This window comes from Aotus nancymaae, unplaced genomic scaffold (assembly GCF_030222135.1).
Source record: "Aotus nancymaae isolate 86718 unplaced genomic scaffold, 86718_ANA_hifiasm-v0.15.2.pri h1tg000033l, whole genome shotgun sequence".
NCBI lineage: Eukaryota > Metazoa > Chordata > Mammalia > Primates > Aotidae > Aotus > Aotus nancymaae.
In genome coordinates, this window is record NW_026988447.1 from 20,652,701 (window position 1) to 20,676,705 (window position 24,005).

Here is a 24,005-nt window from a genome sequence, read left to right on the forward strand (position 1 = left end):
TGACAAATATGGAAATTCCTGAGGAAGAATACATAACAATTGGAACTAAGGCAATAATCAAATATGTTTTAAGAAAGCATTCTTGTTCCTCACATCCCCCAAAAGTCTGAATATGCACATTAGAATAGCTTTTCATGCTCCAGTCACAATAAGGAGAGATCCATAGCTAGATAAATCCTTGGGAATTTTTTGAATATTCAAATAAAGAGAGACTCCTACCTGTATCCAAAGAGAAAACACAGATCACCTGCATCAGAATAAAAATTAGACAAGGATCCAACTTTCTCCTTTGCAACAATAAATGCCAACAGATAAAAAGAAGTCAAGTCTACAAAGTTTGAGGAGAGAGAAAAGAGAGTTGAAACACTGTATAGTTAAAAATTGAGGGCTATAAAGCTAAGTTCTGATTCCTAGGTGAAATAACAAGAAAACATTCTTAGATATGCAACATTCAAGAAAACCAAATACCACATGTTCTCACTCACAGGCGGGTGTTGAACAATGAAAACACGTGGACTCAGGGAGAGGAGCATCACACACTGGAGGCAGTTGTTCGGGGGGTAGGGGAAGGACAGAGTGAGGTGGGAAGGGTGGAGAGGGATAACATGGGGAGAAATGCCAGATATAGTATGCTCCTATGCAACAACCCTGCATGACCTGCACATGTACCCTAGTACCTAAAGTAAAATTAAAAAAAAAAAAAGATCTGTAATGTTCAGAAACTGCACTATGAATACAGTATATCATATTCTGTATATCATATTCTGGAACCCAACAAGAAATAAGTCAAAAATTCAGGAATAGAGAAATCCTGATGTAAAAAAAAAATTGACAGTAAACAATTAAATCAATTAAACATGAAGTTAAGCTTGCAAAAAATTGCATATTAGTAATTTTGGAGATAGAAGCTACACAGTATAAAATTAAGTATGATTTTAATTTTTCTCTTCATTGTTAGTATTTACCATTTTACAGTAATGCTGATTACTTCTCTATCTTATTTTAAAAAATGAATTTTATGAGAAACTTTTATAAGTAAGCTATAAAAAACAAGTAGAAAATGTGGGCTAATATTTATGCAATTTTAGATGAGAAAGACCTCCAAAACAAAAACAACTGAACAAAGCACAAGGGAAAATGATGAGGTTTATTGAGGGATAATTATATCCTCTCTGCTCCAAGTACAAAACAAATTCATAAAAAACAAAGGAGTCACACAGATCATAATTGTTAAGGTTGATTAGAGAATAGAGCTTTAATCTGTTCTAATCAGAGTCTCTATTCTCCCCCAGAATTAATCTTAACCTCCTAGCTGCTGGCAGACTAATCAAGTGCAGGCTCTCTTACAGGCTCAACGCCTGCTCCTGTGAACTTCCCCATGGAGTTCAAAGATCACCCTCCTTGAGAACTGAGTCCAGAGAAGATGAGAGTAGAGAATTTCACCAGTCAGATGTCTCCTGCCTCTTCCCTTGATGAGAAGTGAAGGATGAAGGGGAGAGGAAGTCCCCTCAAGGAAACATGAGGCTAGAGGAATGGAATTTCCTCTATAAGAAACAAAAATTGAGAGATTTGACACATAACTTTAAAAAATATTTATTAAAGACCTCATATAATTAAAGTTAACAGAAGCTGGGAAATATTTGAAATAAACATGATAATGGATTAATATTATTATTATATGAAGAACATTTACAAATTAGTGAGAAAAACAACTAACATACCAGTAGAAAAATGGGTAAATAGATTAAGAGACAATTCCAAGAAATTCAGCCAGGTAAAAAAGCATGAGAAAAAAGCCAACACTGATAATTTTAAAAGCACTAATTTAAGCACTAAAGATATGCGACTTTTCACTGTAATTTTTAAACACATGTTTACTGTGTTCCTACTGTAAGCAAGGCACTGAGGTAAGTGCTGGGAATAGTAGCTGAAGAAGATATTTGTGGCCCCTTGATTAAGGGGCTTGCATTTCAGTGGAAGAGTCAAACTTGTTTTCTGATAAGTACAATAATATGAATGACTATATGCAACAAATTCAAATGTGGAGGGATCAAAGTTGTCTATTTGTTGTTTAGCATAACATTTAAAACTTGGAAAGTTTTAATAAGTATGCTTCTTACATTGCTGGTGATAGGATAAATTAGTTTGACATTTCTAGCATATAATTTGGAATATGTATCAAGGGTCTTAAAAATGTCTGCATTCTTTATCCCTGATATTCCACTTCTAAAAAATAATCAGATAAGAAGACAAGGATATATATAAAGACATATTTTGTCTTTGCACATGTATGGTTTGTAAAAGTAATAAAATGACACATAGCTGGGCACGGTGGCTCATGGCTGTAATCTCAGCACTTTGGGAGGCTTAGGTGGGAAGACTGCTTGAGTCCAGTGGTTCAAGACCAGCCTGGACAACATAATGAGACTCTGTCTCTACAAAAATTTTGCCAGGCATGGTGACATGTGCCTGTAGTCCCAGCTACTCAGGAGGCTGAGGCAGGAGGATCACTTGAACCCAGGAGGTCGAAGCTACAGTGAGCCATGATCGTCCCACTGCACTCCAGCTTGGATGACAGAGTGAGACCCTGATTCTAATAATAATAAAGGACACAATAGAAATGTCCTACAGTAGGGTAATGGTTAATTAATCATGATAACTACACATGATGACTCTTTCCAGTTATTCAAAATGTTGTTTTTCAATAATCATAATGGTAAGAGCTACAATTTATTGAGTGCTATGTGTCTGTCATTATAAAAATGCTAATTCTGGCCAATAGGCTATAACCAGTCACTTCCAGTTTGAAGCATGGAGGAGCAGATGTGAGTTACCCATGCTATATTTTGCCATGGCAGCCATGAAAGACTTATGTTGAGATGGTGAAACCACAAGGTGGAAACAACCTGAATGACCATTTGGAGGGGAGCTACTCTACAGAACCACCTAGCCCTCGGTGGACTCCATGTGAACAAGAAAGTTACTTTGTGTGAGCCCCTGAGGTTTCAGGGTCTATTTACTACCACCATAGTAAATCTGACTTTGACTAATACAGTCTCCAATACTTACATGCTCTTATTGTGAATGAGGGATTTCAAGAGTTCTGTTAATGGCGTTTGGCAATGTTTTTGAAAATTTCCCACAATATTCTAAGATGTACCTTTGGAATGTGACATCTTATGTCTTTGTGCTTCACTAAAAACTTCTGTCTTAACATTCTTGAAGACACACAGATCCCTCAATTTACTGATATAACAGTCTTTCAAAAACTCCATTTCTATTTCTTTAATATAGAAAAAATGGATGCATTTTACTTTTTCCTTTATGTATTTCTGCATTATTTCATTATAGCAGACACACAACATATTTTTGGTCTAAAAAATAAAAATATACAGCTTTTTTTTTTTTATTGCATTTTAGGTTTTGGGGTACATGTGAAAAACATGCAAAGTTGTTGCATAGGTGCATTCATGGCAGTGTGATTTGCTGCCTCCCTCCCCTTCACCCATATCTGGCATTTCTTCCCATGCTATCCCTCCCCAACTCCCCCCCCCGCTGTCCCCCCCACTCCCCCGCAACAGACCCCCGTGTATAGTGCTCCCCATGATGTAGAATGCCTCCATTGCAAGTTCATAATAGTGTTTTACTTACTGAGCAAGGTTGTAAACTGTTTCAGGATACCATGATTATTACTACTGAAAACTAAACCCAGGAGGAAATAGTAGATCCCTTAACTGATACAGTTTCCTAGTGTTTCCATCTGGATCAAAGACTCAATACCTGATCATGGGTCTTGGGATTGGGATCTACTTCTCAAAATGTGACCTGATTCAGTCCTGCATTTCTAATTTCCTTCACTCAAGTTTCTTGAAAGCTCCCTTCAGGCTAACTCAGTAACTCAGTGTGGAAGAAGAACCAGTCATTAGAACAGAGGTGTCCATGGAATACTATGCAGTCATAAAAAGAAACAAGATCATGTTCTTTGCAGGGACATAGATGGAATTGACAGCCATTATCCTCAACAAACCAATGAAGGAACAGAAAACCAATGTTCTCACTTATAAGTGGGATCTGACTGATGAGAACACATGGACATTGGGGGGAACAATACACACTGTGGGGAAGAGCATCAGGAAGAATAGCTAATGGATGCTGAGCTTAATACCTGGGCTATGGGATGATCTGTGCAGTAAACCACCATGGCACACTTTTACCTGTGCAACAAACCTGCGCATCCTATATGTGTACTCCTACACTTAAAATAAAAGTTGAAAAAAGAGCAGAGGTATTAAATGAGTAGGCACAAGAGTTATGGTTGTCAACACTGAACACAGCATACAGACTATATTAGTCTGTTCTCACAATGCTATAAGGAACCACTTGAGACTGGGTAATTTATAAAGAAGAAAGGTTTAATTGACTCACAGTTGCATGGACTGTACAGGAAGCATGACTGGGGAAGCTTCAGGAAACTCACAATCAGCAGAAGGTGAAGGGGAAGCAGGCACATCTTCACATGGTAGAACAGGAGAGAGAGAATTAAGAGGGAACTGCTACACACTTTAAACAACCAGATACCATGAGCTCTCACTATCACAAGTACAGCAAGGGGGAAGTCTGCCCCCATGAGCCAATCACCTCCCACCAGGCCCTTCCTACATTGAAGATTAAAATTCAACATGAGATTTAGCTGGGGACACAGTGCCAAACCACATCACAGACATCTCAGAAACTCAGTCAAATAAAGGTATTTAACAGAATCCACCTAGACATCAGGATGCCTGAACTACTATCCCCAAGATCGTCTACCCTGAAAGCATGTCTCTCACCCAGTTCCACCTAAGCTGTATCCCAGGCAATAATTCCATACAGCTAGAAATGTCTTCTAAATCTCTGTGGGCATTCCCCAAACAGGCTCCGTTGCCAAAGAACCGATTCAGAAAGACTCGTATGTCCCCACCATGAGCATACAGATTCGTGCTCTGGCTGCGCCTCAGCATGGTTCTGTCTGCAGAAACATTTGGTGACCTCAAACCACGCCAGTATCTGCCCAGACCAAGGAATAATGCCAGTATCAAAAATCCCTGTGACAGGACAATATTCAACTCCAGGTAATACAGAGAACACCACAAAGATATTCCTCCAGAAGACCAACCCCAAGGCACATAATCATCAGATTCATTAGGGTTGAAATGAGGAGAAAATACTAAGAGCAGCCAGAGAGAAAGGTCAGGTTACCCACAAAGGGAAGCCTATCAGACTTACAGCAGATCTCTCAGCAGAAACCCTACAAGCCAGAAGAGAGTGGGGGCCAATATTCAACATCCTTAAAGAAAAGAACTTTCAACCCAGAATTTCATATCCAGCCAAACTGAGCTTCAAAAGCGAGGGAAAAATAAAATCTTTGCAAACAAGCAAGTACTTAGAGATTTCACCATCACCAGGCCAGCTTTGCAGAAGCTTCTGAAAGAAGCACTATACATATAAAGGAGCAACCAGTATCAGCCTTTCCAAAAATATATCCAGCTAGCATCAAATGGCAGTATTAAACTCATATATATTATTAACTGGATAAAAAGCCAAAACCCATCGGTACGCTATATCCAGACCCATCTCACATGCAACGATACACAAAGACTCAAAACAAAGGGACAGAGGAAGATTTACCAACCAAACGGAGAGCAAACATAAATAAATAAAAAAGAGGAGTTGCAATTCTCACCTCTGATAAAATAGACTTTAAAGCAACAAAGATCAAAAGAGGCAAAGAAGGACATTACATAATGGTAAAAGGATCAATGCAACAAGAAGAGCTAACGATCCTATATATACACGTACCCAATACAGGAGCACCCAGATACATAAGACAAGTTCTTAATGACTTATAAAGAGACTTAGCCTCCCACACAATAATAGTGGGAGACTGTAACATCACATTGTCAATATTAGACAGATCAACGAGATAGAAAATTAACAAGGATATCCAGGACTTGAACTCAGACCCGGAACAAGTAAACTTAATAAACATTTATAGAACTCTCCACTTCAAATACACAAAACATACATTCTTATCAGTACCATATCACACCTATTCCAAAAGTGACTACATAATTGGAAGTAAATCACTCCTTAATAATTGCATAGCATTTCATAGGTTTAAATGAAATATAGGTTGGCTGCTTAAAAAAAAAGAAACCTTGTAATCCTTGTCACTACCCAATGTCTATGGGCTTCTAATAGCCTGTGTTTTATTTTCCAGCTGTCCAGCATCAGAGCCTTGATGTTGTACATGACAGTGATGGTTTCAACCTTTTCTGTCACAGCAACAAATATGATTGTCTGCATTGACTTAGATAATACTCCTATGAGAACACTAAGATTTAGACAAACACTGCCCCCCAAAGCAGAAGTAAACACCATCACTAATTATTGACTGTGGTCAAAGTAAAATAGGCTGAAGGTTATGTGCTACCTATTGTGCTATAGCCTTTCTCCCCATCTAGAAAGCACACTGGAAATCAAACAAACCAGTGTAATTAACACTTTTTAAAATGGTTAATGATAAATCAACATTATATATTTTAAAAAGTAAATCATTTAAAAACTTTGGTGGTTTATTGCTGTAAGAAATTACTTGCAACACATTTCAGAACTGATCACGACAAACCTCTGGGCATCAGCACAGTCACTGTGAACAACTAGTTTAGGGTAGAGTTTCTGGCTCTGCTCTACGCATCTATCTGGAAGTTTGACTAGTAAAATTCTGAGCCCCTTCCTTATCATTGCTATCATCAGTCTGGTTTCCTTCTCTTGTACTTTCCCCTCTGTATCTCTCTGTGTACTCCATATTCATGAATCTACTATCTGCCAGACCATTAGACCTCATCTTTGATTTGATCTCTCTTCCAATGGCTCCCTCACTAGTTAAAGACCACCAAATTCAACCACATGAGCTGAACTCCACTCCCGTTGGTGTAAAAAAACAGGGTGAAGTGTGCATAAACCAGAGAATTTTCTGGCTTGTGGAGCAAACCCATTGTCTTGTGACAGCTTTCCCAGTGATGGATTCTATCCCACAAAGCCCAGGCCCTGTATGTGTGAGGGGAATGTCCAGCAATCTGGGCATGAGTCCCAATCATAGAAGCCAGATCTCAAATGAAGGCTTCCTGCTGTGAAGGCTCTAATGACTGTCCCTACACACAGCTTGTCTTTGGCCCTGTCTCCTCTCTGCTTTACCTCAGGTTCATCATGGGCGTAGGCTCCCACGTGCACCTAACTTGTAACCATGTCTGTGATTCTAGTGATCTCTTTGCTGGGTGGGGTGGGCCTTTCTACACCTGGCCCTCAGCCTTCTGTCATGAGTCCCACATGCTGCTCATGCTTTGCCCTACTTCTCATGTGGGGGCTGGGAGCTCTTACAGCTCCACAAGTAAGACGGGACAACTACCCTGTACATTGGTGGTACTTTTGTTTTCTTAGTTTAGAGAAGTTCTTCAACCATATTTATTATGAGTTGAATTGTAAAACCTTAAAAGGTGTTGAGCTCTTAACCCCCAGTACTTATGAAAGTGACCTCGAAAGGAATAATCTCCCCCTCCCCATGCCTTGATTTTGAACTTCCAGTCTCCAGAAATGTGAGACTATAAATTTCTGTTGTTCAAGCCACCCAGTTTGTGCGCTTTTTTAATGACAGCTCCAGGAAACTAATAATGGTGTCAGTGTTTTTCTTTAAGTAACCAAAGATGTTATTTCAGAAAAAAAAAAAAAAAAAAGAAAAAAAAGAAATATACCAATGGTGGAGTGATGTGATTCAATATATATGAGAATTTTAATGTTTCTTTATTTTAAACTCTACTTTCTTTATTTTAAACTCTACATCATATAAAACAATTATGTAGGTGATGATCAATTAAATACTATCTAAAATAGTAAAAGATGATTTTCAAAACTAATATATAAACAATTTTTTCTAGAGTTTTTACTTTTTACTTCATTCTATATTTCATTATAGATATGACTTTATTCTTTGACATTTGAAGTGAGGTTGATTATCACAATATTCAGTTCTCCAAAAAAGGTAAAAATATAATTTAACATAAAGATGTCACATCAAAATTGATTGAAATTTCATGGTAATTTCTTATTTGTCATGGAATAGCATTTGCCAGTTTATTAGAAAAACAGCCTTAATAACTAAAAGAAATGGAAAGGATATATCAGTTTTTAGTGTGGTATTTTATTTTCTCTTTCATTTTATTAAAAATTAATAGAGATGTAAGTGCTGTTGAGAGGATTTAAAACCCATCCAATACACAAAATCTTAACCAGGACATCCTCTGGAGGAGGGCATTGATGATGTGAAATGATGGGGAGACTTATTATTTCTTTCCACACTGTTAGAGTTAGTAACTTTGTGCATATATTGTTTTTTAGTTATAATTTTAAAAAATATTTTTAAGTGTTACTTTTTAAACCTAGCTAATTTTAAAAATCTCATGGAATCACAAAGTATTGAAAGAGACAAGGTTTTTACAGCTGGTAAAATACAATCATGAGGATTAAGGAACTATTGTAGATCTAATCACAACACTGTTAATGAGGTAGAGAATTTGTTTGGAGTGGGGGAACGTTAATTAAAAGCATGGATTGAATGGTCTTTAGGCAGTAAGGGATATTAAAAATAAAGGATGCAAGTTTTGAATAAAAATAAATTAGAAACCTGCATATTCATATGCAGGGGTTAAATTAAGGAGAGCTGATAGATATTGAATGGCTATCTTGGCCTTGTTACTTAACATGACATTTGAGCATCACTCAAGTCTTGCAGTGGAAAAATGTGTTAGACTGGGTAGTAAACCTAGATTCTCTTTTGACATTGCCATTAGCTAGTTATATATATCTAGGTGAGTTATTTAATTATTATAGATCTTGCTTCCCTCAGCTCTAAAATGAGGGAGTTGGAGCAGATGCTACTGCTCTTAGTTCATCTCTAATTCTGATTTCTATGGCTGCTTAAATGATTATTGAAAGATCAGTCATAAAAAAAGAATGATTAGTGGTTAAAAACTCTGTGTGTCAAGTTATTTACTAATTACGAGGAGAAAAATGTCACTGTATGAAAAGCAGAGAAGGAGCCTAATATTAACCTCCTTGTACCTCTCTTTAATTATTAGAAAAAGATTAATTCTAGTCCTTCAGAGAATTGTTTTGAAAGTAAATGTGATAAGTGAAGTGTCTAGTGCTCTGCTTGGCACATGGCCTAAATGCTGCTTTCTCTTTTCACTTCCAGGGCTAGGAAGAGTTAGCTATACTGTTGTAACCCAGTGTCAGGTCCACAAGCAGCAATTTCAGTGAATCCCCACTTAAAACCAGAGAATGTCCTCAGGAAATCAGTGTAGGAAGCCCCAGGCAGCAGGGGTGAGAAGCTCTAAGTTAGTGAACGCACCCAACGCCTCCCAACTGGTCTGCAGCTCTTTGCCTTCCCTAAGCGTCTCTCTTCATCACATCTCATTCTTCCCTTTAACTCCTGATGTTTTATCTTGGTCCTGTCTCTGCTCCATTGTTTATGTCCTCCAAGTCCTCTCTGTAGTTCTACATAGAGGATGCAAATCTACCACAAAGCCATCTAGGAAAACTTTAAACTATTCTTCTTTGGGACTTGTGTTTTTCACTAAAAACCAAAACCACCTACTCCATTTGTGTTCAAGATTTTCTTATCTGTTTCCTCAGAATATTAAACAGAGAGGAGAAGGTTTGCTCCATTAATAACTTCCCCATTGCCTTTCCAAGTGGTAAGATCACTGTTGTGTGTGCGGTGCCTCCTCAGCGTATATTCTCTTTGTCTCCGGGAGTGTGAAGGCTTTCCCTATTGTTCCACTTTGATGCTGGGCTACTGCATACAAATGCGGTAACACTTTGAAGAGTAGTAGCTTGGGTGGGAAATAGAAGAAGGAAGAATTGTTCTCTGGTGATTAATTTTTCGTAAGTGCTTACAATCCCTAAAAATTGATGTCCAAAGATGCTCTAAGGGTGGCACTAAGGGTCAGGAAAACCTAGTTTCTATGGAATAACAGGTAGAGAAGGAGTTAGCAAATTGCAAAATAGTCCTCAATTGTTTAAAGTTGGGTTGAGAATTTATGTTCAGTTCTTTCAGACAAATGAATTTTAGAGCCATATTGGATCTTCAGAGTAATCTAGTCCAAACCCTAATTTCATAGATAAGTACTAAGCTGAAGCACTGGAAGTGAACAGCTTTGCTATGGCCATATAGTTTTTAGGCAGCGCTGGACTTGAATCCACAGCTCCTAATATCCGTATCAGGCCCTTTTCCCTCTCCCTGTCATACTCTACAAAAATAAACACAACACTCTGCACCAATAAACACAAAATCTCTACACATGGTTCTTCCTACTGATTTAACAGTAACATTGAGACAAACTTAGAACAAGTCAGATATATCTACAAGCTACAGAATGGTGGTAACAGATAAGAAGGTGTATTGATGGAGACTAAGTATTTTTTTCATGTGTGCATATCATCCTCATTTTAAGAAAACAGAAACTAGGATACTAAGAAGTTATTTTGTTTCTTGGTTTTTTTAAATTTTATTGTGGTAAGAATACATAATGAGATCTAGCCTCACAAGGTTTTTAAGTTCTCAAATAACTGTTGTTATCTATAGGCATAAAGCTGTAAGGATCTGTAGAACTGATTCATCTTGCACAGCTGAAGTATTATAAGCATTGATTAGCAACTTCCCATCTCCCCCTCCTTCCTGCCCCTGGCAACTACCATTCTATTCTTTGCTTCTTTGAGTTTGACTATTTTACATACTTCAAATAAGTGGAATCATGAAGTGTTTGTCCTTCTGCGAATGGCTTATTTCATTTAGTATTGCATCCTCAAGATTCATCCACGTCACATATTACAAAATTCTCTTCTTTTTTAAGGCTGAATAAAATTAAATGATAACTAAAGCGTGTCAGAGCTGGGATGGGAACTTGTGTCTTCAGAGCTTAGATTCAGTATTCTTTCCACTACCCTACACCATCTCCTTATGCAAGGATTTGCTCAGCAGAGACCTTACAAAGTTGACCTTCTGGATTTTTTGTTCTTGATTTAGTTTATTAAAAGTATGATAAGAAAAGGCTTCTGAGATAGGACTGGCCCAGACAAAATTATAAATAAAAAAAATGATATTTCCTTTTTAATGTCCTCTTTCATTTGCCAACAGTTCTGGCCATTTGCCTTTACCAGGCCTTCTTAGCCCTACCCTAGCCCATGCTTCCCATGTCGTGTTCAGTGAGCATTCCATTCTGTCAGTGGGTCCAGCAGATAACTCCCTCATTACTTAATCCTTGATGCCATTTTAGCCTATTCAGATTATACTTTATAAAGGATGGGTTTACGAGAAAACTAAATCCATGAAGGTTAATAGATGTGGAGGGCAAAGATGAAGAGAAAAAGATTAGCAAACTGAGTCAGTGGGAAGAGACAAGGTTGGGTGGAATTATAACAGGTTTTTAGTCATATGAACTGGGCTATTCAGCAAGCATGGGTGAGTTAACCTACAACAGAGGAAACTAATAGCAGAAGGAAGATATGGGAGGCATTCAGACTGGTGAAGAGAATAGATTGGTATGTGGCTGAATAAATTGAAAGAAAAGATGATTATCAGAAATTACAGCAGAGGAGACCTATATCAGTATTTAGATATAGGGCAGGAGGTAGGGAAAAAGAGAAAAATCAACTTTATATGCATTATATATAACAAATATTTAGTAGTTATGTTTTATGTAAAGTGTCCATCAATTGGTAAGAAAAATGTTGGCAACTATAACTTAATGGCAAAAATACAGAAAATTCACCAAAGATGAAATATGGTAAGTAACGCATATATAGAAAAATAACCAACTTCCTAAAAATCAAATTGAATAATTGTAAAGTACCATTGAACATTTCTTATAATGGGGGGAAGAAGTAATCATGATTTCTTAAAGTAACACATGTGTATTGCTGCTCATGATAATGTGAATCATTTAAATGGTTTTGGAAAGCAATATGGTAAATGGTTAGGTTAGTGCAAAAGTAATGGCAATTTTTGCCATTACTTTTAATGGAAGAACTGCAATTACTTTTGCACTAATGTAACAATCATAAAATTTGCCATACTCCCTTATCTATCAGTTCCAGTTCTAAAAATCTTAAGATAGTTAAAAACATTACTTATAATAAAGAAGTATACTTGGGAGACTGAGGCAGGAAAATCGCTTGAACCCGGGAGGTTACAGTGAGCCAAGATCGTGCCACTGCACTCCAGCTTGGCGACAGAGTGAGACTCTGTCTCAAAAAACAAAAAAAAAAGAAAAGAAAGAAGTAATCTAAATACCTGAGCACTAGATAGATAGATGATTAAAGTGTATATCCCCACAAAATATATTGCACAGTCTTTTAAAATACAATTATTAAAATAACTAATATGGAATGTCATTCTAATAAAATGATCTAGATAAGTAGAAAAACTCTATTCAATTCTTTAGAACTGTGTAAAAATTATACATGGATATATAAAGGAGTAGAATGAAACTTGACCAAAATAAGTACATTTTGAGTGATTAATGGTATTGTCAACGATACTTAAGATTTTTCCTGTATCGTTTCATTCACATCAATATATTTTTGCCCTCAAAATAAGTAAACTTATATTGCATTTTATTTTGCTAAGTATCCTTTTTTTTTGCTTTATTGCATTACATTTTCAAAATCTTTTGTTATTTTGGATCAGTTGTAGGGTGGTGCCATCCTAATTTGCCTGGGACCGAGGGGGTTCTCAAGACTCGTGATTTTTGGTCGCTAGAACCAGGAAAGTCCTGGGTAAACTTGGATGTGCTCATCACCCTGAATAGAGTGAATGTTAAAATTTTCTTTTGACTTTCTAAATCTGGCATTATGTTCATGCACCAAAAATAGTGATTTAATAACATCTTTGTTTGCTGTGAATAGATTTTGACAAGCATAATATGGTTATTTTTGGTTTTAAATAACTATTATTTTCTACTTAAATTACTATTTTAAGAATTTTAACAATAAAGCCTCCTTTAGGTACAGGGTGTTGCAAGAGAAAATGGCATAAACTGATAAAGGACATCTTATTAAATTAAAAAACAAACAAACTGCTCCAGCAAGAACTCCCAATGGCTGCTGCTGAGTCATGTCCAAAGCTCTCTGTAGGTTTCTCTCTCTGGGTGTTTATATCCTAGTGTACTTTCCAATCTCGTTATACCTTTGGTACAACTAAGCAAGTTCATTGGAAGCATATTTCCTTTTCACAGTCAAAAAAGAAATCCTACTCGTTCATGTCCCCCCATTTGTAAACTGCTTCCAAATTTGCATCTTAAAAGTCCCTGTGGAAGAAATTTTTCTAAAAAGATTCCCTGGAAGAGCAAACACATTATTCCATTCAGTCTTCCTAGTAAAAACGTGGAGGTGTAAGCATTGATGACTTTATACCCTTCACTAACACTCAAACTTCAAGTCTCTTGAAAGCACCTCCTCTTTAATGTCTGTGTGATTTCGAGGCTAACTCCTTCCCACTGCTACTACATGCCCACTTCGCTTTTCAGAGTAAATTCCAAGAATGGATTTAGAAATCCAGCCCTAGTAAATACTTTCGAAGGTGCATCTGACTAGACTAATATTAGAAACGGAGTCACTTTATACTTGAATAAAAGTGAATTTGATAGTTAAAAACTTTTTAAAAGAAGTGGATTAGCATTACTATTTCTACATAAATTAATTGTCACTTTTTGGGGCATGTCAGTTTATTCTTCATCTACTATGTGTACATGTTCATAAGACCTTATAGTATTTAATGAAGAGATTCTTTTTAAGTATTGATAGCCACAAGAAAATTATACCATGTTTGATCTATGTTAAAGAATCAAAGTCCAAGATCTTTGAATGGAATTTAGAATAAAAATGTAATTAGGTTACATCCCTAAAGTCTGATATATCTTTAAACAAGACTGCAAATGAAACTTTATTAGAGCTTCAAATGAATTATTTCATTGCTTCTTTTTTTTCAATTCGTTTTCTTCCTCTTCTCTTTCATGTCTGTGATACTGACATTGCTGCTTGTATTTTACCTGTCTTTTTCAGGGTGTTTTAATTATTTACTGCTTAACGAGTAGCACTGAGAGGAAGCCTCATTCAAAGGTGCCTGCTCTGCAGCAGATTTTTCTTTTTTCAAAGCTTTGCAAGGAGATCTTGAATAGTTGCACCAAGCCCACAGTTCTTGCTACACTGAATAAACTGTTCAGGAGGCGGTATTTCCTCTAAGAAGAGACACTGCCCCTAAACTATCTCTTCAGAGGTACAACTGACCAGGAGTGGAAGGATTATATATTGTGTTAGAGTTGAATGAAGTGTGCTGTTTCCAATTAGTGCCTCAACTGGCATTTAATCTGAAAAAGTGACATTACTCCATAACATTTAAATTTTAAGGTATTCCCTATAGAAGGACTGTCCAGATTCACAATAAATGGCAAACTTGGAAAAAAAATAAACTAGATAACTCTACGTGAAAAGTTACTGGATGTCTGTGAATCACCAGTCACTCAGCAAGTGCTGACAATTGTTTCCTCACCGATTGCATCCACATCTGGAGTATGACAGAGTTATACTTGCTTCAGAATTCTTAAGGAAAGGAAGCTCAGAAGCAGTGTCCAATGATATCACTGGGGCTGATGGCCAAACCTTGGTCTCCGACCTTGAAATTAAGTATTTTACCCATATTCTAAAAAAGGGAAATGACCCTGAAGAAGTAAAGCCACAGTGGACTTTGGACATTGGTTTGCCACCTACTGCGTATGTGAATTTAGGCAAGATAATTTCTGAAGCTCAGTTTCTTCATCTCAAAAATATACTAACACTTGAGGGTGAGTGAACTAAGGTTATACACAGACACACACACACACACACACACACAGCAGCAGCAGCAGAAGCAGCAGCTAGCATCATGCCTGGCACATAGGAAAGTTCAGGTAACATTATTTCTCTCCCTCCATACTCACCTAAATATCTTATTTTCAGTTTTTTGGATTTTGTCATAATATCCAAAATAACATGTGAATCATCCATCAAGACAAAGAAGTGGAGCGGGGAAGTTAACTCTCCTCACTCTCATCACCATCTTTAATAATCAATACTGATACTTTAGCATAGATGCTTCCACACCTTTCTCTTTGCTCACATAAACATATACAAATCAAATTGAATGTGGTTTATATAAAATCATGAGCAATATATAATTCAAGTAAAAATTACATTATTGATTAAGGCCTGTGCAAATATTATTCAATAGTTGATCTAATGTCAGTATTAACTTTGTTTCTCCTCAGACTTTTACACCTATCTACACTTTTTACTTAGTATTTTATGATAAGGTGAGAACATTAAACAATTGATTATATGAGGAAAATAGTTGACTCTACCAACTATACAAGGTTCATAATGGCTAGTACTAATTCCTTACTTTTTATACATTATACACATGTTACTTTTTTAAAACAAAATTTTTGAGTAATTTTGATACCTCCAATTATGCTATTTTAAGTGTAAAGCTGCCTAATGCTTGATCCTTAGGAATTACAAAACTTAGATTGAAACCAGCTGTGGGAGGTCTATTGACAAAGAGCAGTCAGACTTGTGCACTGGCCACAGTTCAGTTATCTAAAATCATAAACAGCAATAACTGATAACAAATCATCAGAATGTTTTGGAGATCTAGGCGAATTTTCTGGATTTTAAAAAATTATCTTGTATTTCCCCAGCATCAGTAATATAACCCTGGGTGAGGTTCTCCCAAACCTGTCTATGTGGGATTCTTTGCATTGTCTGGTCAATATGACCGATACTTTTTAACTGGTGTGTGGTAGCATTCCTATAACGTCCACTCGAAATCAGCACTCCAAATGATAAAGAGAGGATTCCATTTTTAAAATAGCATCTTAAATTTATTTTAAATGTCTAAAAGTAGCTACTCGAAAGTTATGGGCACATTTTCTCCTCAGTTTATTAGGGACGCTATTGAATTACAGAACAAAATCTTTGTTTTCCAGCGTTCCATTTTGCAGTGGTGTGCAGTGGGTTATAGTGCACAACAAATCTCTCGTGACAGGAGATAAACCTTGAAAGTGATAGTTTCCGTTGGAAGTGTGGCAAGCCCTTAACTATTTCAGCATGTGTAGTGCTGTTATAATTATCATAATTGAATGTAAAAACCTAAAGATAATATAAATTGTTCATGCAGTTAAGCTGAAATGGAAAGCAGTGTCTTTTGTTTTTACAAAGGGGCAATAACATTTTTCTCTTTTTTGCTACTGTTCAATATTGCTTCTAGCAGATTTTATCTCTATGTTGTACAGAATAGTAATTTACACCAAAGATGTCCAGTAGCTCCAGATTAAAAAGTAATATAATATACATAAAGCTTTATTGTTCCTTTAGGTTGTTTTAAACTAAAGTGGAATATTTCCCTAAAGTCTTCAGCAAATGTGCCCGATTTAGAACTAAATATGCTTAAGACTTATAGCAGTGCTCCTGAAGAAACAGGTCTTATGGATCTGTCAAATTATTTTCATGCAATTGTTTCTGCAGCATTGTTTTTACTGGCAAATGTACAAGTCAATAGAAAAGGAAATAATTAGCTATTTTCAGAATTGCTGATGCATGGAGCTAAAACATACTAGTCTATGCATCTTAGAGATTGTGACATTTTAAATTACCTGAACAATACCAGCAGCCATCTTTGGACATAATTAACACCTTGTCTAATTAATGTCAGATCTGGACAGAGTCATGCTGTATTTATGAGATATTATTTTATTGAAACTTGCTTTTGCCCTTATTGTGTTGCAAACTTTAGATTTGTGTGCTTTTTTCTTAAGTGGAGCAACTTCTTTTTTTCCTTTTTTTTTTCTTTTTTTGTTTCCCTCCCCCTTCAAGTAATCAATGCACTGCTGAATGAGTTCATTTTAATGCACTCAATCATGCCTCTAATGTTCGTAGCTTACGGGCGCAAGCATCAGTAATGCAGGAATGTTATATGGCTTTAGTTTGGGCCATTTCATAAAATATTCATGGAATCAAAAATGTGCATCAAAATAGCGGCTGGGAGAATTACATTTATGTTCCTGCTTTTATGGCAGCTTCACATTTAAACCCATTTGTGTTAATATCTAGTCAATCTTCCTACTTTAAAAAAAAACTAAAATGGGAGAGATCATATACATTCTCCTTTGCTTAATATTTGTTCTAGACATCTGCTGTGATACAACAAATATCTATAAACTTTCAGAGATGTTGTGCAGGGAAGAGGGTAAGCAACAATTTGGATAATACCCAACTATATAAAATCTTATTTTCTCTACATCGTGTTTGTCTTAACATCCTACCAAGCATTTTGCAGTTTATAACATTGTTTGGGTTTTATTTGTATTTTTAAATAAACAGATGGATTTCTTTTTTTTGTGGACTTTAGATAAAGTAAAACTCCCTTGTAGTAGTTCTATTTTGAGTGCTCTTTCCTTTAGGTGAACAACTATGAATGCATCCCAAACTCCTCATTGTTTATGTAGATGTCATATAATCGTTGAAACTAAAGAAAACTGGGACTTAGGCCTCTTCTATTCATACCTGGATACTCTTGTTTGATGCAGTTGTTCCCAGCATTCTCCTAAGATGTGTTTTCTGTTCCTACTTCATATTATCGAAATAAATTGACCACTAAGGGTATTTGTGGAGGGCCATCCCCAGTCTCCAACAAAACATTTCAGCTCTATTTTCTTCCCTGGTTTACCCGAAATGTTGGTGGACCATCTAGACTTTTGCTTGGTCTAGCACCATGCATGCCAGGCATTTAGTTCAGCAGTTAGTATGTCTTCCTTACTGTGGATCCCACTGTGATCTGGTTTCTCGCAGTGATGATGATTTGCGGGTGATTCCTGGTGCACCACGATAAAACTCACTTTCCCCTACAAAGACTTTAATAGCTGTGAATAGTCCCCAGGACTTCTTTGTTTGTCCTGTTTTCTGTTAACTTTTATCTTTGTGATACCTTGGTAAAATTATTCCTCTTTTTGCTGTCCCTAGTCTTTGATGGAAAATAATGTCAACACTTGATAATTCCAGAGGAGGACAGTCCTTGGACACTTAAACACTTGTCCTTTTAAAAGATTGACATCAGAGTTCTGGATCCTGCTATGTTAAAGTTTATTTGGTGCCAAAAGATAGACTAAATATGAACACTTTGTAGATGTTATAAAGGGATGCTATGAGCCATGTTAGAAAATCTGATTCATTATCTACATTGATATTTGTATTTAGCTTAGTCAAAATCATCACCGTATTGAGGTGTTTTACAACATTTCTCTCAGGTAAATTGAATTTAAAATTTTCAGTTAAAAGCAGTATGCATTATATCTTAATAAATGTCTAGTCTCAATTAATATCAGAACCTTTACTCAAAAAATAAGGTAATTTTAAAAATCCAGTTCACAGTTGAAAATAGAAATTGGATGGAAATCATATCATTGTTAATCATGCTTAAAGGGAAATACTTGCATATTTAAATTATGATGCTCTCTTCATAGCATAGGCATATCTTTAAATATTTTTAAATCAAATATGCTACTATATCATAATATGTGCTTTAAATTTTGGCCAGCCTTTAGAAATTGCAGAAAAGTCATTTGTGCGCTTGTGGTCATTTGGGTCAAATCCTTGTTGGCTTATTTTCTTGCTGGCTTATTTACTGCCACCAAATACCTGTAGGAATGAATCCCTACTTATGAGAAGGACTGGAAAACTGCTTCTGTGTAGTAGGAATCTCCATTTAAAATAGTGCTAATCAGGACCCCACTGACCTCATTTGTGGGAAAGTGGTTCAGAAAGGGGAAGTGAAACCATGAATAGTGAGATGAGGCCACAGGTGACTGAGTCTGGGGTACCCATGGAATTCCAGGACCCCCCACAGATGTCACCACATGGCTTAGAAGAGAGCAGGGAATTCAGATATAGCTAGCTGTACAACAGCTTCTTCAGAAAGACCAATCAGAAGCACATCAAGGGCTCACATCTGTGCTTTTCATAGAGGTGACCTATGATGGCCTGAGCAGAGTCAGAGAATTATTAGAACCAGAAGAGACCAACAATCATGTAATTTGATCATTATTTTTAACACAAGAGATCCATGTCCAGAGAATTTAACTCACTTCACCTAAGTTTCCTGACTCTGATTTGTTGACTAGCATCTGATGTGGTGGAACCCGTTGCATGGGCTTTTGGTGACCTTGGGTTTAAATCCTAATCATCACTTATGATAAGTCTGGGGCATATATTTGAGTCAGGTAAACTTTGTGAGTCTCAGTTTTTTCTTTAGTGAAAAAACAACAATCATATATACTTCACCAGTTTTTGGAATGTTCAATAAGTTAATGCATAGAGGAGAGAGAAGTCTTGCATTTTGACTAGCACCTAGTAGGCCTTCAGGAAAAAGTAGGTCCCTATTCTCTTTTACCCCAGCATCTCAGGCTTCTTCCTCAGGGAAGACTCCAAATAGACCCTTCTGAGAGCTGAACTTTGGCCAAGAACCATGAGCTAAGTAGTACATTGATACTAGCCCTCAAAGCTCTAGCAGAAAGCAAATCCAACCAAAAAGACTACTGCTATTTCTAACCATCCCAAGGTTGCCTTCTGTAGTCACCAGCTGAACCAATGTCCTGAGGACCATCCTCACTTCATTCCTGCTTGGACAGCCTTATCCAGGACACTTAACAGCAACCCAAGACTCAGTAATGTAACACAGAGGATGTCTGGCTGAAGACCCAGCCCCAGCCTTTCCTCCACTTTTCCCTCCTCCCTAATTTCTTCCACTTCTCCTTTTCCTACTTGACCCTCCCCTACCTCCCCTTTCTCTCCCCATATAGATCAAATTTTGAAGATGGATATCAGTTCTCATTTACTATTTACATCATTATACCTCATTTGCATCTAATTGTAATTGAGTTATCCAAAGCTTCATTTCCTTTATGATCCCTATCTATTCTAGAACTATCTGTTTTTCTCACAGTAGTCTATATCTCCCTTTTCCTACTTACATGGCCAAAAAGAAATATGTGTCTGTACTTTATGAATAGATGTACACTAGATGAAAAAAGAAAAGGAACTCTCGTATACATCTTTCCAGGGATACAGTGCTATACTTCATAGGCAGAAATATAGTTAACAGAGGAAATATAACACACATATATGTCAATGCTCCATTCTAGTTTTAAAAAATGAGGGTCATGGGTATTTGGAACAAGGTGTTTCTGGCAAGAGGTGCTACATGAGAGAGATGAAAAACTATGCCTGTTTTTCTGGAAGGTAAGAAAAAAATGTCAGCTAAAAGTAGAGATAGATTAGAGCCATGAACTTCAACCTTGCGTATTTGTATCAATGTGAAAAAGGGATTGAGCATTATTTCTTAAATAACTTTCATTGTATATTCTTACGACAAACACATTTTGATGATAGAAAGTTTAGGAAATGCTAATAAGCAAACAGAAGAAAAAATCAAGAAAAAGAGAAAAGAAAATCAGAAAAGAAACCATCTATTATGCATCATCCTACCTCTGAGGTAACACTGACAATGTTTTCTAATTTTTTTAATGTTTCCTAATATATTTACTTATTATAAACACTTGTTCACATAATGAGATAGGGTTCTATAATATCATACTTATGGCCTGCAGTCTCCTATCATGTGAAAGTTTCATAATACAAAGTTATGAACAAGTCTGCAGTACACCTTGCCCTCTGTATGTATCTTCGCTGACATGCTCACCTGTATGGCTCAGCAAGGATTTAGACTGTCCATGTCTACCGAATTTTTTTTACAGTCTGTTTACTGATTATCCACCACCACTGCCTGTTTTTCTTTGAGAATACCATTCTTATTTCTGTGTGAATTCTTTGATACTAATTCTGGTAACAAATTCAATGCAACTTATAGGAAGAAATGATATGTGATAGTCATGGAAGCAGCTCCAACCCACACTATTCAAAGAAATTCATTTGAGGAAAGATATTGAGTTTAATGTAACCTGTATAGGTTAATTTAATATATCATGATACTATTGTTAGAGGGACTCAACTAATTTTTGTTTTTTTGTGGGAAAAGTAAGTTATACTTAATATAATAAATTGGTGGCTATATTTCAATTTGCTGGTTGGAGTTTCTGAAGATATTATTACTGTAGCAACTGATAACATTAGCTGTGTTTATTGAGCACCTACTCTGTAACATATAATTGAACATACATGAATTCATTTCTCACAAGAGTAGCTCAAATAGTTATACAGTAATCCTATCTTGCAGAAGAATAAAGTAAGGCACAGAGAGGAGAGTAATTAGCCTGAGGCTAAACAAAAACTGGGAAAGCTGGGATAGGAACAGGGTGTCTGCTTGGAGCCCACATTCACTCTTAACCACTATGGTTGGAATGCCTAGATATAACTGTTCTTCCCATCAATTCCAATTATGTAACTCCAGTGCCATAAAAGAGTGTTTACATTTCAGGATATTGTGAGCATTCCCATGAGGCAATTAACAAGTAAAATACAATCCGCTGTATGGAGCTGCAAACTACTCTTTTAGAAATATGTTTGCTCATAGTTTAAGGAAAGAAATTACTTAAAGCTAATTTAGAGTATTAGCTTGGAGAAGATATATTTTGGATTTTATTACAGGATAAAATCCAGAAAGGCAGTTAGTTACGTTCTAATTATCCAAAACTAAACAGCATATACAAAAATTTTGTTGGAAAGTTCAGTCAAACTTTGAGAAGCTGTTTAAGGAGCCATACATAGTATTTGAATTTGAAGTTTGTAACAGATACATTCTTTCTTAAGAATGATGAAATTGGGAGGTTGAGGTGGGAGGATCCCTTCAGCTCAGGAGGAGTTCAAGGCTTCAGTAAGCTGTGATTGCACCACTGCTCTCCAGCATTAGTGACAGAGTGAGACCCTGTCTCACAAAGAAAAAAAAATGATGAAATAGCCATCTATTGGGAAACCAGTAGAGGATATTGGTTGAGAGTATCAGCTCTGAAGTCAGATTTCCTGGATATTACAGCCCTAGACTTGCCATCTTGTGCAAAATTCTTAACCTTACCAAGCTTTGGCTTTCTATTCCAAAATATGAAATCAGAACAGTCCCACTCCATTGGATTGTTCTGAGCATTAAATGAGAAATGCATATAAAGCATACAGCAGAGTGCATGACATGCATAATATTAAATAAATATTAGCAAATATGATTGCTATTAATAATTATTGCTGGCCCTTTACACACTCTCTAAACATATGCAATCCCAGTACACTTCTACTAGCCAGAATTCATGCTGAAACTGAGGTCCAATTAGAGATAGCTCCTTTCCCAGTTTAATTCATCTTCAGCCTTAGAAATCGTTCTCCATCGTGTTTCTCCACTTAATAGTAAAGCTAAAATGTATGCAAAATTTCTGAAAATATGTTCTGACCTGTGGTTTATATTTATGAATGGCATTTATTCTTCAGGTCAGCTTCTGGAAGCTGCTGAGCATTATGAAGCATTCCATCAATTGACTCAGGGACGGATATGGAAGGATGAGACAGGCTGCTTTCTCAACTTGTTGGCCTGTGAGAGTCTCCTGAGGACTTACAGATTACTCTCAGACAAAATGTTGGAAAATAAAGAATACAAACAGGCCATCAAAATTCTAATAAAAGCTTCTGAAATAGCCAAAGAAGGTGGGTGGAAAAGAACTCTCTCACGTTGCTTTCTTTAATGGGTAAACACTGGTTCTCCCAAGAGTGAAGTAAAAATCGTCAAGTGTTAGGGTGATTATTTCCTATGAAATGCAAAGACAAATGCCATCAATTTACTTTCAAATTTCACTGTAAAACAGAGGTGCCTTAGTGCTGACAACAAGAAATCCATTAGTTTCTTGAAAGCTTTATCTCCAAAATTACAATCCACTGGGGGTAGTGTTGTAAAACAAGGAATCTAAAGTGAGAAGGTAAGATTATCAGCAAAAGTTAAGTGTGTGTGTGTGCATGTGCATATGTGTTTGTGGTTGTATATTCCTTGCAGTCTTAGATACCTTTCATTGTTTGTAAATTCCCCATTGCCAGGTAATAGGGAAAATATGATACATATTCAGTTATTAGTAACAGGAAAATAGGACTGAAATGTATTTTAGACCCTTACCTCTCAAAATGTGGCCTTTGGACCAGCAGCATCAGCATGGCCAAAAAGCATGTTATAACAGCCAGGGTCTCAGGTCCCACCCCAGACCTACTGTGGCAGGATCCTCAGGTTAGCAAGATCCCCAGGTGATGCATACGCACACTTAAAGCAATAAAAACGGTTCCATGAGAGCTGCTCATATCTTTAATAGTCTATATCATTTGTGTATGTATAAAAGATAAAAAAAAAAATTGGAGCCTATTCTTATAAGCTTTTAATTTGTGAAATGCAAGGATATTTTGTTACCTATAATAATTTATTAATAGAATAGCCTTTTCATGAAGGAGGAAAAAGATAGAAGTTACACCCCTGAACTAAAGTTTATTAGCTCATGGATATATTTAATTGATTGGCTTATTAAATAATAGGTGGCTTATTTAGAGTGAGCTGGACTGATTTTCTGGGTGTGATTTCAATTTACTAAAGAGTAAAAATAAACATCTTAGTCTCTCTGTAACTTCTTTTAATAATATTAGTCAACCTACTTACAGAAAATCACCCCCTGAAAGATGTATCTCATTAAATGAACGGCTTTTGAATAAATGGTTGTCTAGTATCTTCCCCCAAAGGGGTAAATACATAGTTAGCTCTTAGATCAATTTCAGCAGCAAACTTTAGTCACATGGAAAGTTACATGGAATTTCAATGAAAAGGAATGCATTGATTAGGAAGAGAT

General features: G+C 36.4%; 1 protein-coding gene across 1 annotated transcript in view; it reads left to right on the top strand.

The window, feature by feature from the left end:
* TTC29 (tetratricopeptide repeat domain 29) overlaps nucleotides 1-24,005 on the top strand; it is a 235,395-nt gene that overhangs the window by 47,076 nt on the left and 164,314 nt on the right. The window contains 1 exon segment of the mRNA XM_021666727.2: nucleotides 22,618-22,830. Within this exon segment, the coding sequence (XP_021522402.2) occupies nucleotides 22,618-22,830 (213 nt within the window).